The sequence below is a fragment of the Syngnathoides biaculeatus genome, chromosome 2 (assembly GCF_019802595.1).
Source record: "Syngnathoides biaculeatus isolate LvHL_M chromosome 2, ASM1980259v1, whole genome shotgun sequence".
In the NCBI taxonomy this organism is placed as follows: Eukaryota; Metazoa; Chordata; class Actinopteri; order Syngnathiformes; family Syngnathidae; genus Syngnathoides; species Syngnathoides biaculeatus.
The window spans coordinates 40420591-40446584 of record NC_084641.1 but is presented as its reverse complement, the minus strand read 5'-3'; the positions used below and the strand labels follow the sequence as shown (position 1 = coordinate 40446584).

General features: G+C 43.7%; 2 protein-coding genes across 6 annotated transcripts in view; one reads left to right on the top strand and one right to left on the bottom strand.

Annotated features, from left to right (window-relative positions):
• si:ch211-163l21.11 (inositol 1,4,5-triphosphate receptor associated 2) overlaps window positions 1-13428 on the top strand; it is a 32562-nt gene extending 19134 nt beyond the window's left edge. Inside the window, exons 8-10 of one of the 2 annotated variants that reach the window (XR_009792710.1) lie at window positions 9068-9225; window positions 9296-9421; window positions 9754-13428. The gene's annotated coding sequence lies outside the window, so the exon portion shown is untranslated. Of the gene's footprint in view, window positions 1-9067; window positions 9422-9753 lie in introns of both variants that reach the window. The other variant, XR_009792713.1, reaches the window with a different exon arrangement.
• A 184-nt stretch (window positions 13429-13612) lies between these two features.
• The window catches only part of inavaa (innate immunity activator a), a 30282-nt gene continuing 17900 nt past the window's right edge, over window positions 13613-25994 (bottom strand). For all 4 annotated transcript variants that reach the window (XM_061805095.1, XM_061805104.1, XM_061805120.1 and 1 more), the window contains 9 exons: window positions 21318-21398; window positions 19703-19836; window positions 18907-19029; window positions 17348-17582; window positions 17216-17275; window positions 16651-16816; window positions 16376-16525; window positions 14510-15095; window positions 13613-13829 (listed from right to left, as the gene is read on the bottom strand). In XM_061805095.1, the coding sequence (XP_061661079.1) occupies window positions 13737-13829; window positions 14510-15095; window positions 16376-16525; window positions 16651-16816; window positions 17216-17275; window positions 17348-17582; window positions 18907-19029; window positions 19703-19836; window positions 21318-21381 (1611 nt within the window). In that variant the 5' untranslated portion in view covers window positions 21382-21398 and the 3' untranslated portion in view covers window positions 13613-13736. The remainder of the gene's footprint in view (window positions 13830-14509; window positions 15096-16375; window positions 16526-16650; window positions 16817-17215; window positions 17276-17347; window positions 17583-18906; window positions 19030-19702; window positions 19837-21317; window positions 21399-25994) is intronic.

The following is a 25994-nucleotide window of genomic DNA, read 5'->3' as shown; positions in this document are numbered from 1 at the left end:
TCTCATTAGCCTGGAGGAGTTGTCTAAATTTGGCTGTAAACCACGGCCTATTATTCAAAGTGCGTAATGTTTTTGTTAGTACACACACCTCCTCACAGAAACTGACATACGCAGTAACAATATATGAATTCATCAATGCTACTTACTGAATCTTCAAAGATACTCCGGTCTGTGCAGTCAAAAGAGCTTTGAAGTTCTAATTTTGCCTCCTTGGTCCACTTTTTAACTGTGGAATTATGAAATACCGGTAAGTACCAATGTTTTCAGTATAAGATATTGTAGGTCCTTTAATTGTTGATCATTACTTTTTTTTATATACAGCTTGAGTAGTGGATCTCATAACTGAGTTAAATATAATTTAATTTCAAAAGAGGTAGACAAGACATTCTGAACAAGTGGTGCTAAGTGAACAAGTGAGGAATGCAAGTGATGTGTGTGTTGCTGGATTGCCTGAAAAGTAACGAGAGAATGAGAAAGAACAGTTGAAAGAATGGATGAGGAAATGTTGTGAGAATGGATGGTTTCCTCCAATGTCTTCAACTGTGTGTTTGGTGACATTAATGAGGAAAACGGAAAAAGCTTGTGCTAAAAGAGCGGCAGCTCTAAAATTGGAAGTAGAAAAAACTAACAGGCTGTCTCCAAAAGGTAGAAGGGTGAGAGCGAATGCTGAGAAAGTTGTGGAAATGAAAGCAAGAGCAAGGATGATGGGGATGGGATGTGCGTTAAAGTTGTCCCGTTTGGCTGTGGAGGAAGAGAGTGTTGGTCTGGTATCGTCAACACCCAAAGTGCCCTCCGCGCCGCCTACTTACTTGGAGGAGAAACATATTTCGGCGTTGTCTCCAAATGACCCATGTGTACCATCTTACCATGAAGCGAGGAAATTTCAGGCTCAAGTGTTGAATGTAACTGCTGGTCGACTTGAAGTACATGTAGATGATCAAACGTCTCTCACTTGCTCAGAACAAACATCAAACATGAATACGGTTGCATTATTTCTGGCTGCCGGAGTGACCGCCGCCATTAAAGAATTAGAAGGAAAATTGGACAAAGTTGTAGATTTGAGAGCCGACCCATTCACATGTTTGAATCAGCTACGAATGTACAAGGCAAAATTAAATAGACACCAAGAGGTTCCACAAAATATTAGAGATCAACTTGAGAGAATCACCACTGAACATGAAGATAGAGCGAACGCTGAAGTGGAAGAGCAGAAACGTGCCCTCTGCGCTGAACAAGAAGCAGCCCGACTGAAGAGAGAACAGGAATTTGCTGCCTACGCTAGTAGAGGCTCTTCAAGTGGGGAAGTGGAAAACAGGTTGTACATTGATCAGTTACAGAACCTAGTAACAGAATTAAAGTGTCACATCCAGAATCTTTCAGGTGCCTACCACGACTCTGTTCTGGATCAAACCGGAGGTCGTGAAGAACCCGAGAAATCTTCCGAAGGTCCAGCTTCTCCTCATCGGCCTGTGACTCGTTCCCAAATCTTACAGGCTCCCATGTTGGCCAAAGTTGATCCGGCTACTGGTAACTCCGCTATGTTTTACAAACTTTTCTCTCCCACTGATGTGAGTGTGCTGAAACTTCCACCTATGCGATTTGGTGGTGTCAATTGGGTTCAAGAAGTCCAGAGAGCGGTTAGAGGACAAATGTTAACAGCAGGTGATATCTGTGTCCTTCTTACACCATCATGTCCGCTTTCACAGTTGAATACTCTGATGCAAAATTCACGTTTTTCTTCTCTCCCCGATCACCAGCCTCTTACACGAGAAAATTATTTGACCTTGTCTACAGCACTGGACGCTTTGTTTCCACTTCCTGAGTGTGTTATTTCAGATATGGTGTTTGCTCCCAAAGCAGATGGGGAGGCCGCGGCTTTTGTTGACCGAGCCCTCACTGATTATACTCTGAAAACAGGACACGCTCCTACGGCCTCCGCCATGCATTCGCAAGTGTTCCGAGCACCCATTTTGAAGGGCGTTACCAAGTCTGTGGCGCAGGCCATGAAGGCCAATCCAAACCTTCCCGGTGCTGAAGTTGACCGGTGGTTGTCACATCTTAAACATCATTTGAGGAGATATGCTAAAGAGTAAGAATCTAAGGTAGACAAACACAAAAGTACAGAAACATAACTTGCTATGTTGCAGTTGGAATATCTGAAAAATCAGGAAGAAGCCACTCATGCTGTGATCTCATCTCCCTCTGTCGGTTCCGAGTGCATGATGTATCAAGCAGGTTCATTCATAGGTCGAGTGCGCCCCCTGGTGGCCGTGATATGTGCTTCAATTGTGGACGGCCTGGTCATTGGGCCCGCGCTTGCAGACAGCGACCTCAAGTGTCCGGATGGAGAGGCAGAGGCAGAGGCCAACAACATGCACATGGCTACAATCGACGAGGTTACAACCAATCGCGAGAGAGAGAACATCTTAAACAGCACCAGCAGCTATCGCAGCAGCAACAAGGATATCCCTCAGTGCCAAACCAACAGTATCTACCGCCCTCTGGTGGACAGTTTCCGCAATGATGGTGCCCTGAATTCACATGTTTAGGCCTGCAGGAGCCTTTGATGATCCTGACAGTAGGAGGATTCACTTTATCATTTATCGTCGACACAGAAGCTCGGCATTCCACTATCACAGCCCTGCCACTTGATACCTCTCTTACCAGGAAAACCATCTCACTTGTTGGATTCAAGGGTGAAGAAACTGCCCTGCAATTGACAATGCTAGTGACTGTTCAATGTATTTCACAGACTTTTTTGCATTCTTTTGTGTTTGCACCTAACTGTCCAGTCAATCTTTTGGGCAGAGATCTCCTCATCACCACGTGCCCTCTCATCAAATGCAGCCCTGATGGATTTATCCTGGAATTTCCAGATGGTAACACCTACTGCTGCTCTTCCGCCTCTGCCTCCGGTGCCACCTCCGCTTGTTGAACAATGCCCTGTGGCATGCGCCACTGCCGACATCTATTGGGCAAGAGTGGATATTGGCTCGAGGCTGAGCACTTTTGGACTCTCTGGTCACCTTGGGTCCGTAATCTCAGATCTTATGCTATGGTAACTGATTGATTGCACTCTGTACTATGACAGATCAGGAGAAGAGATCTATAGCGAGGCATTTCAGGACATTGATAACAACATATGGGAATTGAACATGGGTGATTTGTTTGTGGGCAAACCAGGTGTTGCCTTTTCGGTGTTCTTGACTCCTGAACAACTCAAATGGTATAAGATGGCGGATCCTCTGGATCCCAACTTCTGTTTTGGACCACCAGCTTGGTCAACTTCTTGATTCCCTTCCTGTGTCGCTGTGTTCCACGAATCCCACTGATGTTGGTCTCTGCAATATCTCACCTGTTGCGTTCCTGATGAAACCAGGACAAATATATGTTCTCCAATACTCTGTAAAAGAGGTTGGGATGGTTGGCATTTCGGACACAATTGACAGCCTGCTCAAAGCAGGGGTGTTCTGTGAAATTCTTGAATTTGATTATAACACACCAATTTTACCCGTTGAAAAGAAAGACACTGGAAAGTTTTGCATGGTCCATGACCTGCGAGCAATTAATGCGGCTTTTTTAACTCCCACTTTGCCTGTCCCGAACCCTCACTCGACACTGTCCCAAATGACATCAGCCCACACTCATTTCACTTGCATTGACTTGGCTAATGCTTTCTTTTGCATTCCTCTCCACCCCTCAATGAGGCAATTTTTTGCTTTCACTTGGAATGGTGTTTGTTACTCCTACAATCGCCTGCCTCAAGGTTTTGTCCTTTCCCCCGGACTCTTCAACAACTGTCTTCGTCAGTTGCGGTCTCCGCTTGAATTGCCTAATGGAGTTTTCCTGGTGCAGTATGTGGATGAATTCTTGCTGGCAGCTCCATCTGAAACTTCTTGTCTTGAAGCCACCAGGTCTTTGCTCTCTCATTTGGCCTCTGTTGGCCTGAAGTGTTCCAAGTCCAAACTTCATATTGCCGACCAGAGGTTTCCTTTCTCGGACGACTGATCTCACGCAACGGCACAGGAATGTCTCCCTCTCACAAAGACGACATCCTTCATCACCCAAAACCAATGAATGTCAAAACCATGCTGGCCTTTCTTGGTCTTTGCAACTACTCCAAACATCATGTTCCAGACTTTGCTGAACTCACTCACCCGCTCCGACAGATGGCAAATGACCAGGGTATGCGGAACCTTTCTAATATCACACAGTACAGTCCAGTACGTCACAAGTCAAGGTTTTACCATGACCAGAGGAAGACAGAGGAAAATTGTGGCAATTTTAACACAACCACATATTCTTTTTACTCATGAAGGAGTAAACATGGCTGAAGGTCTGCTCGATAGAGAACCACATTGTTGTGTACGAAGAACTATGGAGGAAGACTCACTTTGGACTGAACTCTATGAGACACTGCTTGAGAACCCGGACTTCATTCTTTTCACAGACGGATGTTGCTTCAAGGGCAAGGATGGCCTAAAATCTGGATTTGCAGTAACCCAACCCACAGAAACAGGTTTTGAAGAAGTCCAAGCTGTAAGAATTTTCGGCTCAAAGTCAACACAAAGAGCAGAAATTTTGGCAATGATAGCAGCTCTCAGGTTAGCAGAAAACCACTCAGTAAACATTTACACAGATTCAGCATATGCACACATGACAGTTGTTCATGTTGCATTAATAGAATGGCAACGAAACACTTTCCAAACTGCAACCGGTACACCCATTAAACATCAGGAGGACATTCTCAAATTGCGAGAGGCTTTAATGCTCCCAACAGCGGTAGCAGCAATAAAATGCAAAGGTCACTCTCGAACTAATGATTTTGTATCAGCAGGAAACGAATCAGCAGATCAAGCAGCAAAAAAGGCTGCAGGGTACACTCCAACCCAACACTCCAACTAAATGTAAGTGAGTCTGAATGTGAAAATCAACAGGAGGTGACAGTAGAAACAGTTAAGTTGTGGCAGGAAAAGGCAAGACCAGAAGAAAAGAGTGTGTGGAAGTCGAAAGGGGGTGTCAAAGATGAGGATGGCATATGGCAAAAAGAAGGTAAATGCATTCCATCTCAGACACAATTGACAAATCTAATTTCTGAAGCCCATGGAACATGCCATGTAGGTGTGGATGAAACATTGAGACTACTCCACTCCTGGTGGCATCCTTTTATGAGACAAATTGTGAAAGGTGAACTGCAGGACAGCAGCGTTTGCAGTAGGTATAACAGTATGCCTACAACAAAACCACCGCAGGGAGTCCACGATCCGGACGTGGACGCTCCTGGTCAGGTGATTTAAAGGATTTTACTGACATGATTCAAACAGTGTCAGGTTACCGGTATTTGCTAGTTATAGTAGATTCCTTTTCAGGATGGCCAGAAGCGTATCCCTGCAAAGCTGAAACAGCTAGTGTAGTAGCACGGGTTCCCTTGGAAAATTAGATCAGACAATGGAACTAATTTAAAAAACAAACATCACCAGGCTGTAGAAAAAACGTTAGGTTTGAAACATCATTTTGGTTTTGTGTATCATCCACAATCACAAGGTCAGGTTGAGCACATGAACAGGAACATTAAGGAAAAGATAGCTAAGGCTTTAGCTTCATCCACACTCAATTGGTTGCAAGCTCTTCCATTGGCATTGATGAACATTCGGATGTCATTAAATTCTTCCAAAGGGTGTACTCCATTGAGTGTGATACTAACAGACCGTTTCCTGGACCCAGAGCTCCACTGGCTGTGGGTGAAGTTCCAGGCCCACCGGGGCTCAGGCAACTAACCATCGATTTCTCCCATTTTACAGAAAGACTACCAGACGGTCCCCTCGAAATGAACATTTGCGAATCTGTGTGGTTAAAAGTGATTAAACGACAATGGTCTGAACCTAGGTGGATAGGTCCCTTCCAAGTTACTGAGCAGACAGCCACAGCAGCACGTCTTGAAGGAAAGGGGGACACGTGATTCCACATCTCGTCTACACGACCCGCCAGGTCCGCCTCAGGCTCAGCAATCCCTCCACCTGATGACAACCAGAAAACCGCGTCTCCAGTGCCGGCTGGCACCCTTTGATTACATCATTCTACAAGGGTTGATTTCACGATACACTGGCACAATAATCCCGGTGAATCAACCTGGGACCAGGTAGTCTAACCCCAAGGTTCTGAAGAAGTCGACTGCGCCCCAGGTCGACTCATCCCAGAGGAAAAGGTCCCCTCTCCGTGATGTTCAACATGAGTCCCTCTTCGACACAGACATTGCCAGGGAGGGCCATCGTCTGGCTCGTCGCCATCCTGGTCCGGTCAGCGGTCATTGCAGAAGCAACCTCAGGATATCCGATCCCAATTTGCACGCAGCATATTACAAGGGGGTTCTATGTAATGTCCACCACCACTGTGACCAGCAAAGGAGAATGCCTAATGGTTCCGGGAAAGGGGAAATGGAAATTTTACCCTTGTTCTTGGGCTCCTAATTATCAGTATTATCTGTCTTCTGTATCTTGGTCGTACTATACCACTGTAGCGTACTCTGGGTCTGATTGGCAGATATCCTGTGTCTATCATCCCCACCCTATCGAATGTGTGCAGATAACTGAGCGCCTCAGTTTAGTACGAGTAGGCCGCCTTGGTGCAGGACATACTCATATGAGTATCAGTGGATCTTCGCTCACTGAACATCTCTTCTATCTTGACAACTGCGACTCCGCACGCCGGCCCCCGTCATATCCCCACCGCCTCAGGTTGTATAAATGTCTTGCTAACCCCATAAGGTTCGAATGTGGACTTTACCCCTGTTCGTGTTTGTCAGAGATTCCTACAGGCTGCTCAAGAGCATAGACCAGGGCAGTTGGTTGAAGGCCAAGGAGCGGGAGTCCGTGCTCAGTTCACTCAAGAAATGTAGCAGGCGCCCTGGGGGTAGCGTCAGGGGTAAGAACGATTGGTAGCAATTCGTGGATGGAGAGAGCAGCATCAGCCAGTGCAGTGTACAGCCGACTGTGTAGTGTGTATGTTAGCACGTCCCGTTATGTTCCTGATACCCCCCCCCCCTTAGATGCGCCAGCAAACGCGTTGTGTATTCTTCCAGTCATGTCTCAAGACATTCCACCAGAACCTTGTAAAGGGTGGGATACAATTCATCCCTTGTCTCTGGCAACTGCCCCTGTGCCACTTTTCTATGCCGGTAAAGTGTCCCTGAGTTCTACCTGCATTTTTAAAAATTTGTCCACTCTCCCACATGAAGCGAAAGTTGGAATAATTCCCCAACACTGCCGGATTGTTCAGGTGACCAACAGGTCTGATGGATCGGAAGCCTTGACTCGTGGACGGGTGGAACATGTGGTGGTACTGTGGTGGAGTCGCCCTATTCAATGTTCTCCCTTCTCGTTGGACAGGCCGATGCGCTCTGGTGTCTGCTATTTATCCAACATTGTTGCTCCACTGGATGCTTGTGCTAGTCTCCTCAAAGTAACAAACCAGGCAATTACAACACGTCACCGCCGTTCTATATATGACCCGAAGCATCCATTCTTTAACTTCCCGGTTTATATAGATGCTATAGGTGTACCCCATGGTGTTCCGAATGAATATAAACTTACTAATCAGATAGCTGCAGGATTTGAAAGCCTTCCCTTGCTTTCTGCCATTTTCCCCGTCACCCCCAATAAGAACGTTGACCGCATTAATTATTTACATTACAACCAACAGCGTCTGGCAAATTACACCAGGCTTCGAGGCTGTCCATGAACAATTGGCTGCCACCTCTTTGATGACACTCCAGACCAACATGGCGGAGGACATGATCCTCGGAGAGAAGGGAGGTGTTTGTTCCATGTTCGGAGATCAATGTTGTACAGTTATTTAGAATAACACAGCCTCTGGTGGATCCCTGACCATCACTTTGCAGACATTGCAGTCTTTGTCAAGTGAGATGAAATGCCACTCAGGGGTAGACACCTCTTTATGGGATAATGCTCTTTGTGTCTTCGGCAAGTACAAGGCCTTGGCAACTTCGGTTGTTATCTCCGTTGCTGTTTTTTCAGCTTTTTGCTCACACATGCCAAATCATCAGTTAACCTTACTGGAGAGACCAGGGCATAGTCATGTGCCAGTTATTACCAGCTTAGTCATTATGATGAAGATAGTTTGTGGGGCTCTTATTTTATGATGCGGTTCTCTTGTGATGCTCTTTATTTTCCTTTCATACGTTTGTGATGCGGACCCTGCTGATAGTAGGGGAATACTGTAAATCCTCTGTATCTTGGCACTTGTGATCTGCTACAGCCATTATTTGTGCCCTGAATATTTTGTGAGTAAAAGCTTTGAAGAAACTGTTCATCATCTCCAGCCTGTATTTGGATAACCAACATTCTCACTACCCGAAATTAAACGAACGCGCGGAGGAAAAAGCGTCCTCCAACAATACCTCGCCACAATTCTCTCTGAGCTCTTCAGGGAGTTCCTTTGACCTCATGATTCTCATTTGCTCTGGCATGAGGTGTGAACTGTAATGTTTTTTATAGACAGGTGTGTGGCTTTCCTAATCAACTCAAACCAATCAGTATAGTCAAAAAACTGGACCCCAATGAAGATGTGTCACCATCTCAGGGAGGAGATGAAATGGATTGCACCCGAGTTAAATATGTCACAGCAAAGGGTTTGAATGTTTATGGCCCTGTGAGATTTCAGTCTTTTGTTTCTAATCTTAAAAACATTTCAGCAGTTCAGTTTTTTTCTGTCAACATGGGGTGCTGTATGAACATTGAGAAAAAGGGGAACTTAAATCATTTCAGTAAATTGCAATATGACCAAGAGTGAAAAGTTTTTAGAGGTTCTGAATACTTTCTTTACCCACTGTATATACAGTACTGCCTAAACAATTTATTTGACTATTTTTTCAAAATCTAGAATGACTTAAAGAGATAAATTACATCTAAATTAAAGCAACAGATATTGCATGACGCTTGGTAATGGAAGCGTGTGGGAAAAATTAAAGAGTGGAGTGGCCTGTCATGGTCCCCGACCTGTACTTTGCCCAATAAAACTGTCCTAATGAAATGATTTGTTTGCACGTCAGCCTCTCCAGAAGACAAAGCGAGAGATTAAGAAGCGGGCTGGCCATGTGGAAACTGAGCCAGGCAGTAATGTGTTCCCAGCTTGTCCATCTCCCACTTTGAGTTCAGTGTCCAGTTGCAGCGGCACCAACAAGGATGACAGCGACTTGGTGGATGACAGGTGCTGCCTGGTCCTGCATCCACACCTTCATTTCTTCCTCTACCTCTAACTTCTTTTATTCATCTTCCAGGCCAATTGATCCCGATGAAGTGTCTGCCCCTGTGCTTCACTCAGAGCCCCCTCTCCATCCTCCTCCCATCCCAGAGCCGCCTGTCCCATGCAAACGAGCTACTGGTGAAAAGATGTCACACAAAAGGTTGTTAACCTACTGTACCAGTACAATATAGACTGATAACAATGTTAAGTCCACTTGCACACTATATTATGTATAAAATATTCAGTTCAGGTAATAATGCTCGATTTTGACTAAAACCTTCAGTTGAGCTGGTATATTCTTGCGAATCTACTGTATGTCTATATAGACACAGATCTATAATTTTTATTAAATTTAACTTAATACCATATCAGTTGGCCATTTTAATTTTTTTAAAATGCAATGTTTTGTTGTGGCTAGCCAGGTGTTTACTGTAAACAGTTTATTTTTTTATTAATAGAAAATAGTAATGCGTCTACATTGATGTCTTTCAGTGGCACGCGGGACACAACGTGGCACAGGCACAAAAGCAAAATTTCATTGGCAAAGAAAAAGGCTGACAAAGAGAAGAAGAGGACAAATGTCTACTGCCGGATTTCCAAGTAGGTTTTTAATTTCTGTTGACAAATGAAATCCTAATAAAACAATTAAATGATGATTGTTGTTTTCAGAAATGGATCGCTGTGCAGGCAGCGGCCTTTCATTTGTCGCTGGTTGTTCCTCTGTGTCTTGGTGCTTCTCTCCTTCATTATGTGGATTTTTCTCTTTGTGTAAGAATATTAAAGACATACTATGGTAAATATACTTTGCAAATTCTATAAATGCTGTAGATGTATAAAAACAATTGGATTTTTGAGTGCCTGCCCACTCATCATCACATGTGAATTAAACTGAATAGTACATTTTTGTTAGCTGCCAAAGGTGCTGAATTCTAATGTGTGAAGTGCGGACTGTGTGAGAAATGTCCAAATTATTCTTTTACAGAATATTTTGGGAGGCTATGGCTCCGATGGAATTAGCAGTGGATCATTTGTATCAGAACTACACTCACCCCTAAAATGAGTGGATATTGAATAAATTCTTTATCCTTTGTCTACTTTGACCAAAAAAATGTCACAGAACTTTCATTATGTTGGAATTCTTTTGAATTGTGAAAAAAATGCAGTGTCTGTTTCTTCCAATTATTTTCATGAAGTCTTGGGATGAAAATGAAAAAAAAATCCACAAAGTTATTTTGGACATTCTTTACTATAAATATAGAGAAAAAAAAGAATACCTGGTTTGTAACAAAATTTTGCAACAACAGTCCAAAACACCTTTAAAGGTCAAGTGTCGTCAAACGGATGATTTTTGGTTTATTATTAATGAAAAACCCATAGCCAATATGGTCCCATGTTTTTTTTCCACCACAAAACAGCTTTTTGTAACTCCCGCCATGAAAATCCTCTGTCGGGATTTGTTTTCGAGAAGAAGCTGGAGGTGACGTAAAGGACAGCGGCGCCCCCTCGTGGACTCGTTTGTTTCCATTAGTTTTACCTCCGGGAAGGTAGCGCGTTGTTCCTTCGTGTTAGCCAAAATGCCGGCTCATTGCGTTGCTGGACATTGCTTGAATACTCGGGAGAATGGAATTACCCTTCATAAGTTTGAAAGAGACCCTGTTCGTTGTGAAAAATGGATTGCACGGGTTAAGAGGACGAGCGCTTCATGGGTTCCAAATAACAGGTAGGTGTGTATACAGCTACGAAAATAATAGTTTGGGGTGGACCACGTAATCGGTCTCGCTCATAACATAGCAAAAGATCCGCGTATGAATTGTGTTGATGTGCGCATACAGCTACTTAAAAAAAATAATAGTTTGGGGCGGACCATGTAATCGGTCTCTCATAACAAAAGATGCGCGAATGAAATGTGTCGATGTGCGTGTCGCCCAGCCAACAATGTTTCGATAGTGTTCATTGCGTACTGCGGCGACTTTGAACATACCCCTAAAAGCAACATACCTCGGCTCCACCTCCTCCTTATATGCCACCATGGGCGCTGAAACTCAGCCACACCGGCTGAGGCGGCGCGTTCGGCGGTCACAGGTTCTGCGAAGGCTGCGCGTCGGGCTTTGCGACAGGGGCGGCTCTGAACAACCCAGCCGAGAATGCAGTTCAGTTGCGTGTGCGCATAAAGCGCCCCACCTCGACTGCGAGCACTTCCCTAAAGCACCCCCACTCGGCTCGTCATAAGCCACACCGGCTGGCTGCGATGAGCCGCGATGGTTCATCTCTGCCGCAGGAGTGGATCGGACGGGATACGGTTTGGCCGAGATTGGATATCATCTGAATATGGCCCTGAGGGCTCGTAACAATACTGTAATATTGCCCCGGTAGCTTCACTCGGTTGTGTGGTGTTGTACTTTTCAAAAAGAGCTTCGGTGTCAAAAGGGGCGTCGGAAAAATGCGAATATCTCTGTTGTTCGGCTTCCAGAGTAGCAGGTATTGCGCGTTTTCAACGGCGGAAGTGACGATGAGGTCAAGGACAGAGGATGTGGCTAATATGGTGACCACTTGGATGTCGAGGGACACTCAATTGCGCAAATTTGTATGTTTTTTTGTAGAATGTAATCTTCTTTTTGACCCCCCTGGCAAATTGTCTTCTGCGTTGAATTGTATTGTTCTGTTTAATGTTCAATAAAGAAAAAAAAAAAAAATTGCGCAAATTTGTGCTCTCCGCTCAGATTTTTTTTTTGTATAGACATTGAAGTGAATACTGTTATATGTATTTTTCATTACAATATCTATTTTAGAATGTTTATAGGAATGTCAGTCCCACTTTAAAAGGCATCAGTAAGGAATAATTTATCTTTCAATGCAACATACTCCATGTTAAATTTCAACATTTTTCACGCAAGCAATGCGTTTACATTAAACCTTAAGAGTCTATGTTACGAGCAATAACCTTCAAATACTTGATGAATAAATTATATTAGGAATCCAATGGAAATGTTTATGTGCAAAATAGTTCTACATAAAATATTGACCACCAAGTTGTTAAAGCATCTACTAGAAAAACATCCATTCATCTACAGTGCCGTGAAAAATGATTTGAATTTTTTTATTTGGAAATCTCTCACACAACGGTTTCCAATGATCAAACCAATTTTAATATCACTCAGACAACCCAATGAAATATAAAATGCAGCTTTCAAATGACAATTGAATTAATAAAGAAAGAAAAAAAATCCAAACCTTTCTGACCCTCTGTGCAAATGTAATCACAAAGTCACTGTAATTAACCACAAATCTGGGAAAGGTTAAGCCTGGAAACTGTTATGAAGCCATTTCCAAGGCTTTGGGGCTCCAGCGAACCACTGTCAGAGCCATTGTCCACAAATGAAGACAATTGGGAAAAGTGGGAAACCTTCCCAGTAGTGGACGACCAAATAAAATCACACCAAGATTGCAACAGTGACTCAGCCAGGATGTCTCAAAAGAACCTTGAAAAACAATGAATTATGATGTGTACCAGAAAATCCTAAAGGAGAATGTCTGGACATCAGTTCCTTCCCTCAAACTCAAGTGCTCTTGGATCATGCAGCAGGACAATGATCTGAAACACAGCAGCAAGTCCACCTCTAAATGGGTTTAAAAAAAAAATAGGTTTTGGAGTGGCCAAGTTAAAGTCCAGATTTAAATCCAATTGAGATGCTGTGGGGTGACATTAAATGCGCAGTTAATGCCAGAAATTGCTCCAGAGCGATCTGAATGACCCATTATTGCAAATGATTGATTTCAGTTATTGCAACCAAGGGTGTTATGGGATTCATTATCACAGAGTGTCACAAAGATTTTGGATTTTTTTGTGGTGCCTTAATAAATTGAATTGTCATTTGAAAACTGCACTTTGTATTTCCTTGGGTTGTTTCTGAGCGATATGGGAAAAAAACATCTGTGGTGGGGGATATAATTTTTCACGGCACTGTATTTTCTGTACAGCTTCTCATTGGGATTGTAGGTTTCCTGGAGACTATCTGAGTTGTCTTTGGGCAAGAGGAAGGGCAAACACTGAACTGGTCACTGAACAATCACAGGGCACATAGAAGCAACCATTCACACTCACATTTACTCATATGGCAAATTTAGAGTTTTCAACTATCCCATCATGCATGTTTTTTTAGAATGTGGGACGAAACCTGGACAAAATCCACGCAGGAATGGGAAGAACATGCAAACTCCACACAAGTCAATCAGGATTTGAACCTGGCCCTCAGAAGTGGGAGGCAGACTTGCTAACCAATCATCCACTGTGTCCCCCACTAAAAAGCATTTAAAAATAAATACTTCTTTAATTTTAGAAAGTGAAGTATGATCATCTGTGGGTGCACATTTTATGAAGATAATCTCAATAATCAAAATATTTCAATAAATACAGTCTTAAATACATATGACAGAAAAGGGCAGCAAAAACTAAAACAAAATATTCGAACTGTGAGCTACACTTGGCTCACAATTTCATGGTCCTCTTCAACAAACCATTGGACTGGTGTCCCGTCTGCATCTCTCTGGAGAACAAAATTACCCGAACCCTGTGAGAAAACACAAAGGAAAAATAACTTTAGAGTCATAGTAAAGCAGCACCATCTGATGGTGTCTAGGGGCTCTTTATTTACTCAAGTGCAGAGGGGACCACAGAGCAAAGGCATTCAGAACCAACCAAAGGCACCATAAGATTATATAACTATTGCAATAATATTAATAATGTGCGGCACGGTCGATCAGCTGGAAAATGTTGGCCTCACAGTTCTGAGGTTCTGGGTTCAATCCCGGACCCGCCTTTGTGAAGTTTGCATGTACTCCGAGTGCCTGAATGGGGTTCTCTCTGGTCACTCTGGTTTCCTCCCACATCCCCAAAAACATGCCACATTAATTGGACACTCGAAATTGCCCCCAGGTGTAATTGTGAGTGTGGCTCTTTGTCTCTATGTGCCCTGCGATTGGCTGGCAAACTGTTCAGGGTGTACCTCTCCTCCTGCTCTTTGACAGCTGGGATAGGCTCCAGCACTCCTGTGACCCTTGTGAGGATAAGTGGTTTAGAAAATGGATGGATGGAAATTATATTTATATACTGTAATTTCCATAATAAATTGGAGCACACTGTATAATAAACAGACACTATACTTTTGATCACCCCCAGCGCCAGAGGGCAAATTCTCGACACAACACGCCATTAGTTGCAAGTCTCTGAACCGGATGACGGCTTAATAACCTGATTAAATGGAGGCATGTGCAGTAAAGTGGTTCTCTTGACTCCCAGGGGCCTCTGCAACTCCACACAGCTCGGGACACTCTGATTGCGCTGATGCCAGGTCTTCAGCTCCTCCGACACAACCTCCCTTGGTATAATGCGGACAGCGTGGTTAGTGTACTCTTTCAGTGAGGGTGTACGCAAAACCCTCGTGTAAGGCGGCAGGAGCTTCGGTGTCCTCCTGGCAGATGCTGGGCCATCCTGCCACGGTCTTTGCTGACGGCTACACCGGGCCACCATGTGCTTGTGCTGTGGGGTGTGGGGAGGTGAGTTGATGGGCGAAAAACCCGGCAGTTCCTTCTTGGGCGCTGCCAAGTGAATGCCGTACGGTGGAGGGCAAAGCTTGGGGATCTCTGTAGGTGTGTCCTGGAGTGCTGTGTAAGAGGAAGCAGAGTGCTCGGAACTGCTGTCCTCTGAGCTGGACTGGTCCGGGTGCAGGGATGAGGATTCTGAGGAGAGCACCATGATGTCGGTGGCACAGTGATGCACTCTGAAGGACTCTGAGCTGAGGGACTCTTTGTCAGCACGTGGCCTACTCTTGGGAAATCTGCGGGAAGGTCACGCACACTTGTTAACAGTAGAAGTCGTGTAACACAATATAAATTCACTTGAACTTTAATACAACTCAGTGGTCAACAACGCCTGATCCACAGACCGGTTTTGGTCTGTGAGGTATTTGTCACCAGGTCGCATCAAAAGAATGACCAAATCATATAATTTCCATTGTATTTTGTTTCACGTGTTAAATGTGTTGTATTTTGAAAACTGAGTGTATTTTCCCTGCTGCAAGAGCTGAGCGTCTCAATTTACACCTCAAGAGTGCACAGAACGCTTCTGTTTCCGCCCTCAGCTGACTCGCTCATGGCAGCAAAGTTAAAAAACTAATCATTTCATAAACTGATTCTGGTCACTGAAAAAGATTAGCTTTGTGAACAAAACATTCACAAATGAAACAACACGACTACACGTCGGTCATGTGATATGTTATAAAAACTAAAGATACAAATTAGCGAAAATGATTGGGAATAACAAACGCCTTTGGAGAGCATCTTTTCAAAAGGAAAAAGGCCGGCTGAGGAGCCAGGAGCGTCTCTGACCTCAAAGAAAAAGGAAGCTTGTTTTAATATAAAATATTAGGAGTCTTATTTAAAAAAACGGTTTATCTCAACAATTAATTGTCATACACCGAGTCCGCTCTGCATAAAACTGTATGTGGCAACAAGCTAGCCAACGACATGTGGAGACCAACCACACTGAACTAAAAGAAAGAAAGAGATCAAGTGAACACCCTGTTACCATTTCCAACATCCTCTCTTTGCAAAGCGAGTTTTGCTGCAGTGATAGTAACGAAGGTTGGGGAACATTGCTATAACTGACTCCAAATAATATTCTTGCTGTGTAAACAGTGGGTTGCACAGCTGCCTCACAGTTGAAAGGTTCTGGGTTCAAATGTTGGCCTGCAGGCATATGAAGAGACATTTTTCGTGGATCGGTACTCAAGCAAAAAAACGGCACCCATCACGAAAATTATTCATACAATTACAAAACAAAGTAGGATGTATTTACCTTGTGAATTGATTTCAGTTAACACTACTGACTTAGCCACTAACTCAACTGTGCGAGAAGGCTTGGGAAAAAGTCAACACACCCATGTTGAAAGGTTTTTGTAATATACAAGAATGAGAACAAGATTGAAAAGGTAAGAAGAAAAAATCCATACCATATACATGTATAAAGACAGAAGAAGAGGCGAGTACAAATAACTTGTTTGCACAAGTGCACACATCCTCTTCTAAATGGGTGCAGCGCATATTTTGTCACGTGTACCTGAAGGACTGGGAGGACTGTCGACGCACATGCAGCACCGGGGTGGATGGAGTGCTGGCAGAATGATTGTACCGTGGCGCCGCGGTCTTTATGAACTGAGAGAGAGGAATTCTATTGGTGTCTGCTGAGGCTTTCATTCTTCCTGTAGTACTGGATGGAGTTGACAAAAGATGAGAGAGTGGACAATTTTCAAAATACTGATAGAGGCGGTCATTGGCGCACCTAATTTGTTCCAACAGACATGAATGTGAGTTTACAAAAACTGTGAGTCTCACCTGGAGCTGCTGCTGGCAACAGGTTGAGGTTTTGCAGCCTTCTGATAAGGTTGGTCCAGACTGGACTCCTTCCAGGGAGAATTCTGGATTGGAGACCGTTCATAGTTTACAATGAACGTCTGGACGTCGGGCATTGGAGCAGAGACAAGGTCAATGGAGTCCACATCTGTGCATAGACAGCACTAAATTAGAGTCAACATCCCAGTGCATCATAGTCTCACCCTTCAAAAATCATTTGAGAAAACATCAAATCTTGTCCTGGGTCTTCACATTGACTAATTTTTTTTCCCCTCATTGTAATGATATTTGGATGTTATGGGACTTGTGTTGTGGTTTTGAGTAAATATATAGAGACAACTACCTACGCTCCTTCCTAATGCGTTAATCCATAAATGGACCAACAACCAGTTGTGTGCTTGTCACCAAAAGGTAAATTTGGTTTACACAATACACATAAGGCAGTATTATTGCAATGGATCTCATCTGATTATTCAGATGTACCAAATAAAATATCTCAGTTACTTACTTCAGTTACTAAGACAAACATTTGCCTTCCTTCTCTTACCTTCATCCAGGCGCACCACATCAGACAGTGAGCTATCATCAGACATGTTCAAATCTTCATCTGCAAAAAGCAGTCAGTCAAGTTCTAGTTCAGTACACACTTTGAACTGAGGGGGGCATAAGCATCACTCGCCTTTGCTTTTAGTTATCCGGTTGCTGCTGCAAGGAGAGCTGCACTCCTTCCGGATCCTACACTGGAAGATAGCCTCCTGCAGCTCACGCACCTTCTTCTCCTCTCGTTCGCACTGCTGGACGCGTTTCTTCTTCTGAGGCTTGCTGAGCTTCTCCTCCAGCGAGAGTTTGCGCGCAGCCTTGTAGATCTGCCGCTGGAGAGCCAGCTCGGTCTCAAGGCCGTGCAACTCAGAGTCCTACGGCAGGTGATATACAGCACAGGTGCATTTCAACTATTATAAATATCATGGCAAACTTAATTTATTTCAGCTGTATGTACAATATTACATCGACTACTATACTAGGGCTGGGTTATTAATCAATTTTATTGATTCCCTCATAATTATTGTGTATGTGCGTGTATATGTACAGTGGAACCTTGATTTATGAATGCCTCAATCTTCAAACTACAGTACTTCATTTAACAACCACAGACCCAAGAAAACTATTGACCAATGGGTGAACCTAACCCCAGTGTGCGAAGGTTTCATTACGACATTTTTGTGCTGCTCTCAGTCGCTCAAGTGCTGCTATCATTCCCTATTTTAGTTCGTGCGTCGTTGTGTGCCTTTCTAGCGATTTTTAAGCCATTAATTTCACATTTTGCTAGTTCACAATCGTTCCAAGAAAAGAAACGGACAAGCGTGGCAAAAGGGAGGGATTCACTGTGGATTTAAAAAAATACTATTTTTGAGAACTATATCAATGGCGCATCCATTGCAAAGCTTGTCCACAAATGTGGAAGAAACTAGTTCAAAATTGTCACCGTGGTGGAAAAAAGGATGTTTTGCTGTTGCTGCTGATTTTGCCAAGGGAATAAAGTATCTATCAAAACGACCACAGCAAAATTCAGAATCAAATCCAATGCTGTTGCTCATTGTGAGAAATGAAAATCAGAGAATGATTTCCAAGATTTCCTGTTTCCAAAACATGAAGCACTTTTGTCCTCAAGCGAAAACCTTTACTAAGATTGGGCTGCAACCCATTATTCATGTATACATTATTTCTTGTGGGAAAAGAAAGTTCAATTTACAAAACCCATTCCAGAATCAATTGATTTAGTAAATTGAGATTCCACTCCATGTATGCACAGTATGCATTCAGCGTTATACCTGAATGGCTTCAACAGACAAGGGCTCAAACGATTTAATATTAGTGTTGCATATAAGGACATAAGTCCTGTTGTTCTCATTCAAGCAACACATTTTCCCTCATATGTTTGATACGAGGGTGAAAACTGCAGCTGGCGACCAGTGAGGACTAAATGGGTGGCAACAATGAAGAAATAAAATGCGACTTACTAAATTATTTTAATGGCAATATTCTGTCAGCACCGTATTGAGGAACAAAAAATAAACTATGAAGTAGTTCATTGTTGGAATGGTGAACTGTGGTCAAAATTCTGAATCCTGAACTGAACTAATTCGTTTTTGGACCGTGAACTGAACTTTGAACTAGTTGGAATTGATCATGAACATTCCCAACACTGTACGTTTGTATGCATGCATACATGTTCCATACCTTGTTATCCAGATAGATTAGACCTTCATCCAACTTGAAGGAAGCACCGATCCTTCTTCTGACCTGTGGCAGGTTCTCATCTGGCATGAGTGGATAATCTGAGGATAATTTACCTGTCAGTTCCTGCGGAGGACAATAAATTAATTTCATCCCAAAACAGACTGTTGTGATCATTACAATGTTTAGAAAATAGGAATGTGAATTCTACTCTTTAACAACCATTATGACAATGATTACATTGCATGTGAATGTAATGTGTTATTAGAGGGGTATATGGAAATTACAGTACTTCAATCATATTGACACAGTTTATTATTTGCAGAGACTAGATCAAAAACATAAATCGATGCATCCACATCATAAATGAATCATATGAGGGGCCCTCAGGGAAATCATTCTCATACCCCCATAAACCTGCAATGCTCAAACAGAGAACTGAAAAATGATTTGTTCAAATGCATTCTTAAGCACTTGTACACACAGTCCAGAAATGCTCTCACACGTACATTACTAAGCACTCTTCCATCAGTCATTGAAATGCTCTCACACTGGTGTTTCGGTGAAGTTGAGATTAGTGAGGTGAACTATTGTCAATCAAGAGCCATTTTAATAATGTAGTATTTTATTTGAAAACAAGGAAGTCCTCTGACATCATACTGCAAGGCTCTGATTCAGTTGTGTGAGAGTGCTTCACTAGAAGTGAATGTGAGGTAACCTTGAGTGCCCCTCATAGAACCGCTACAACCCTCATAGATATGCTTGCACCATTATCATCATCACTCGAGGTATTACGTACAGCCTCTCGAATGCACAGTTTCCTGAGCTCCAGCAAGCAGAGCTCCAGATGTCCTTCCAGAGACTGGTGCTTGAGTTTGAGGACTCTAGTGTGCGTGCTTGGGTCCTTCATAGGCAACGTAGGGCTTTCTGGACCTATCCGGCAAGAAAAGATCACCAACGACTATGTCACCAAATTTCAGGTAGTGGAACCTCAAAAGTCAAACACCATCTATTGAGGGATGCTGTAAACTCATTTCCTCAGAAGAAATAATATAAAAATCATCACAGCATACAAGTCAACAAAGAAGGGAACGGTCTTAACTTACAAATGTGTCATCGCTTTATAACGTGTGAAACTGAGCTAAGGTTTATAAATAAAACCACTGCCTGAAATGTGCTAACAAGTGACCATGCATTTCACTGCTTTCAATGAGAGTAGTCACAGTTTAGATGGCAGAGGTGGTAAAATAAAATATAATGATAACTTGATATGTACTGTATATCTTGCACAATATACTTTGTAGCATCAATATGCCATTTATCAGGTATGGATTCTTTCATTGGCTTACTTGACCAGTTCATATTTGTGCATTTTGGAGCTTAGGGGTCATTTTCATGTACAGTGTGGCCCATGCTCATTCACGGTTCACCATTTGTGGCCACGCATATTTGCGGATTTTCGTCTCCAAGTTTTTTTTTTTTAATGTACCACATTTTCACAAGCGTAAAGATCTTAATTTCTCTTCTAAATAGACAAGGCGCCACATTAGACATGGGGCCTTAGAATGTGGTGTACCTTATGTGCACATTGAATTCCAACATTTGTGTGACTTGCCCAACAAAACACAGTGGTTACTCGCATGTATGTCAGCTACCATATGATGGCACTTACAAGGTAGTGAGGAACAATTGCATTTCACATCCATAAGAAGAATTATCCCACACACTGCCTGTGTGATGATTTTGTGCACATTCATGGTGTCACATTGAAACTTAAATTAACACACCACAGCAAACAGAATAGCACAATTAGTAAATAATAAAACAAAAGAATGACTCAAGAAATAACTGACACAAAACATGCACTTTAAACATTATTTACCTCCTCCCAGCATGCTTTCTGGCACTGCTGGCACTAAGAGTGCTGCAAAACTGGCTGGGAGCGCCCTAGTGGCATTAATGGTAACGACAGCTTGAGTGATAAAGAAGGGGTGTTTGTAAAAAAGCAATTTTGAAAACACTAATATGAATTTAGTTTAATTTTAGTTTTCACGGAAAAGGCATATTAAGATATGGGAGAAACATCCCATCTCTCCAAAAATGTAATTAGCATCTTCAGAAAATGTTGCACATTGTGAAACAGAAAATAATAAACACATTTTGGCATTAAAAATAAAAAATATATAACTTTGGAATATTTTTATTCTTCAAAACACCTTTTGATGGATAACTGCCAATAATTCATAAAGAATACTCAAATCAGTAAAATTAATTGCTTTTCAAAAGTAAATTTAGTGGGCAATGCCTTTGCCATCATTAATCAAATGATGAGAAAATTACCAATATAAACATTTGAAAACTAATGTGTGTGTATGTGAGTGTGTGTGACTGAGTTTGTGCATGCATGTTCTCACCAGAGTGCAAGATGATCCCGCTGTCAGTGTCACTAATTTCCTCTTTGGTCTCAATGGCTGTCATCTTGACTCAGCAATTTTCTGTGACATGAAGAAATTCCAATTAAAATGGTGCATCCACATGATGATAGGCTCATTATAATAGATCTACTTTATTTGGGCCAGTTAAGAAGGTGTCAGTTGAGGCCATCTTGGAATCACTGCATTATTATTAATCTTCAGACCCAAATGAATGGCCTTTTTGAGGGCCAATCAGTGCCAAGGATCCACGTATGAAACTGAACAGGAACTTGTTCAGGCCACTTCCAGGGCTCTAACTTTGACAAGATCTATCATAATCCATCCATTTCTCTGGTGGTTATCTTGATTAAAGTCACTGGTGAGCTCCAGCCTATCCCAGCTGACTTTGGGCACTGTATACCCTGGACAGGTCACTGGCAATCACAGTACATCTGAACAAATTGGTGGAAGTAGGCAGTGGCTGCGGATAAAGAGAAAAGACCCCAATTGGGCTTTCAAGAGAATTAATGGCACCTAGGGGGTGAACCTGGGACGCTGGGATTCACTGCTGGGACTATCAGTGAAACGCATGATGACGGAAGGAAGCTCACTTGAGAACTCGTAGGGTGCCATCACTTAATAGAACATCCCACAGAGCCTCATCAGAGCCTAAAGTATGCATGAATAAAGGGATATTAACATCTAGTCCTACATAGTACATCATACCTTATGGACAATTTATTGTGTCAATTATGCTAAAATCTGGAATCTGGAAGTGAGCCAGAGTACATGTATATTAAAAGAAATTGAAAAATGTATGGCGGTATGGTGGATGAGCTGGAAAGCGTTGGCCTCACAGTTCTGAGGCCCCAGGTCCAATCCCGGACCCACCTTTGTGGAGTTTGCATGTTCTTCCATGCGTGCGTGTGTTTTCTCCAGGCACTCCGGTTCCCACCCACATCCCATAAACATGCAACATTAATTGGGACACTAAACTGCCCCTGGGTGTGAGCGTGAGTGTAACTGTTGTCTGTCTCATGTGCCCTGCGGTTGGCTGGTAACCAGTTCAGTGTGTACCCTGCTTCCTGCCTGATGACAGCTGGGATAGGCACCGCGACCCTTGTGAAAATAAGTGGTTAAGAAAATAGAAGAATGGCTAGATATTATATTTGTATAATTTCCATAATAATTTGGAGTGCACTGTATAACAGACAGGCAGTCACTATGATTTTGATCACCCCCACACTCCAGAGGGCAAATTTTGCGTGAGTGTGCCTGTTTGTCTCTTTGTGCCCTGCGATTGGCTGGCAACCAGTTGAGCGTGTACCCCGCCTCCTGCCCGTTGACAGGTAGGACAGGCTCCAGCACTGCTACAATCCTCGTAATAAGTGGCTAAGAAAAATGGATGGAATGATGAAAAATGTATTGTCGTTTACTTCTGATCAGGAAAAACAGTCGCCTGTCTATTGACTGTCTATGGACCTTTCCGACTGGTGATCTTCAGCTCTGCCCCGCTTAGCTACAGTTGCCATGCCCCACAATCTTCCAAAATGGCGACTGAACATAACAGGTTTGAACTGGGTTCTCTATTGCATATTCCAGAAAATATTGGGGTATGTTTAGGGTATGTTTATTGCCAAATGCGTCAGACCTGTCCAAGAGAGTTCTACAGAGAGGTCTCGAGTATTTCACGCAAGGATATGTACACAGAATTAAGATTTGGGACGGAGCAGGACACAATGTCAGAGTTACAGCAAAACATTGGCGATTGGTGCAAAAAAGTTTGATGGCTTACAAACTTCATATTGAAATCCAACAGGATAAAATTGTGGAATCGTACCACACATGTAATTTAGAGTGAGTAATTTTTACTTGGAAAGATCACGAGTAATATCACTGTAGTCTTTATAAGTGAGTGGGTGTATTCATTTGACTTGGCTCGTAATGGAACCCAGTGCTCTTTTTTAAATGTCCGATGTGATACAAATAGGTGAATAGACATTTCTCTTGCATGACGTGGCTCATTTACATATCACTAACTCAACTCTTCGGCTTAAAACATTACACACTTCATTCAGCAGGTTAGTGATACACTAACAAAGTGAAAGCTGTTCTCCTGCAAGTTCAAAATTGACACAGACGCCGATGTCACAGTCTTGTTGCACACTGTGTTCCAAAGAATATACAGTGACAACCCACCCACACTCAAGAAGGCAACAAAGTCACTACTTAGACCAGGAAGGAGTCCGCTTGAGGTGGTGGGTGTTGCCAGGCTGCTGCTGAGGAAAGTTAAGAGGAAAGAGATGGAGAATGTTTACATTGCTCGCCATGTGCATACTGCCTTGCTGGGGTGGTCTGTGAGGTAGGCTGGGGCTGGTGGCACGCTTAGACAATGTTACTGTGGAGGCATTAAAGGAGAATTACCCGAAATTATGCACCGGTCTTTGAGAAGTACGTCAGCTTTAAGCTTTCAAGCTGAAACCGGGAGCTGTACCATTCTCTTTTAAAACGGCAAGGAGGATTCCATTGCCGCTGATGGACAAAGTCAAGTAAGAATTGTCCCGCGTGGAACGACTGTGTTATTCACAGAATTGAGGAGCCTACGGAATGGTGCGCAGGCATCGTGGTGGTGCCTAAAAAGAATGGTGCTGTGCGCATATGTGTAGATCTCACCAAGCTAAATGACTCCGTGTGCAGGGAGAAATACATCCTGCCTTCAGTGGAGGAAACGCTGGGAATGCTGGCAGGAGCCAGGATTTTCAGTAAGCTGGATGCCAACATGGGGTTTTGACAAATTTCCGACGCCAGACTCAGCGAAACTTTCATTACGCCCTTTGGGCACTATTACTTCAAGAGGCTGCCATTTGGGATTGCTTCCGCTCCAGAACACTTTCAGAACAACATGGTGACAGAGGTCACTGACGGCCTGGAGGGCGTTGTATGCCACATGGACGGTGTTCTGGCGTGGGGCCGGACGCAGAAAGAGCATGACACCCGCTTACATGCAGCACTGGAAAAGATTCAGCGGGCAAGCACCACTCTGAACATAGACAAGTGTGACCTGTCGAAGATGGAGGTGACTTTTCCTGGCCAGTGGCATAAGTCGTGATCCATGCAAGACTGAAGCCATCTTGAAAATGAAGGAGCCAACGACTAACTGATCTGAGGAGTTTTCTCGGAATGCTAAACCAACTTGGGAGGTTCGTGCCGCGACTGGCTGAGAGGGACAAGGCTCTGCGGGACCTCCTGTCTAAACAGAACTGCTGGGTGTGGGGTATCGACCAGGCCCGTGCCTTTCAAGACTTGAAGGAGGCACTGACGTCTACACCAGCCCTGGTCATGTATGATTCCAACAGAGAGTCCAAGGTCTCAGCAGATGCGTCATCGTACGGACTGGGAGGAGTACAGCTCCAAAAATGGGATGAGGGGTGGAGGCCAGTAGGCTATATATGTCTTGGGCTCTCACACCTACAGAACAGAGATATGCGCAAGTGGAGAAGGAAGCTCTGGGACTGACGTGGGCTTGCAAAAGGTTCCAGAACTGCCTCATAGGGAAACATTTCCAAATGGAGACAGAGCACAAACCCCTCCTAAGTCTCCTGGGTACACAACCATTGGATGCTCTACCTCCTCGGATCCAACGCTTCAGGATGCGACTCATGCGCTATTCTTACTCTATCATTCACGTGGCAGGGAAATGCCTGTGGACAGCTGCCACACTGTCACGAGCTCCTGTGCAGAGGGACAAGATGCCTGCAGACAAGGAGCTGTTGGAAGATACCAACATCTATGTGGCCATGATGATGGAGCACCTGCCGGAGAGCGTCGACTACCTGGAAGAGCTGAGGGAGGAGCAGAGGAGCGACAGTGTGTGTGCACGTGTGATGCAGCTGTGCGCAGACGGCTGGCCTGTCAACAGGCCCAAAGAGCCAGGAGTCAAGCTGTATTGGGCAGAGCAGGCGTTTCTCACAGTCCAGAATGGTGTCTTGCTGAAGGGACAGAGACTTGTCTTTCCCTCAGTGATAAGAAATAATGTCCTTGCCAAACTACACGAAGGTCACCAAGGTGTAGTGAAATGCAGACAGAGGGCACAACAGTCAGTGTGGTGGCCCGGGCTGAGCCAGCAGCTGAATGAGTTGGTTCTGAATTGCCGAACATGCTGCAAGGAGAGGCAAAACCACAGAGAGCCAATGATGCCATCTCCCTACCCAGGCCAACCATAGGAGAAGCTGGGAGCAGATTTGTTTGTGCTCGGGAGTAAAACCTACCTGCTGGTTGTGGACTACATGTCAAGGTATGTGGAGATAGCTCTACTGACATCCACAAGGTCAAATGACGTGATCCACCACCTTAAGTCAATCTACGCACGTCACGGGATACCAGTTTTCAGGAGTAGCTTTCTCAGAGTTTGCTAAGTCCTATGGGTTCCGGCATGTCACCAGGAGCCCAAGATACCCACAAGGCAATGAAGAGGCTGAACAAGCGGTTCAGACTGTGAAAGGTCTCTTGAAGAAAGCAGACAACCCCTATCTGGCCTTACTCGCTTACAGAAATACCCCTTTGGAGAATGGGTATAGTCCAGTTCAGCTTCTCATGGCAAGGAGGCTTCGGATGACAGTGCCCATCCTTACCGCTTTGCTGAGTCCAGCTATTTCAAATCTTGAAGCTGTTCAGTTG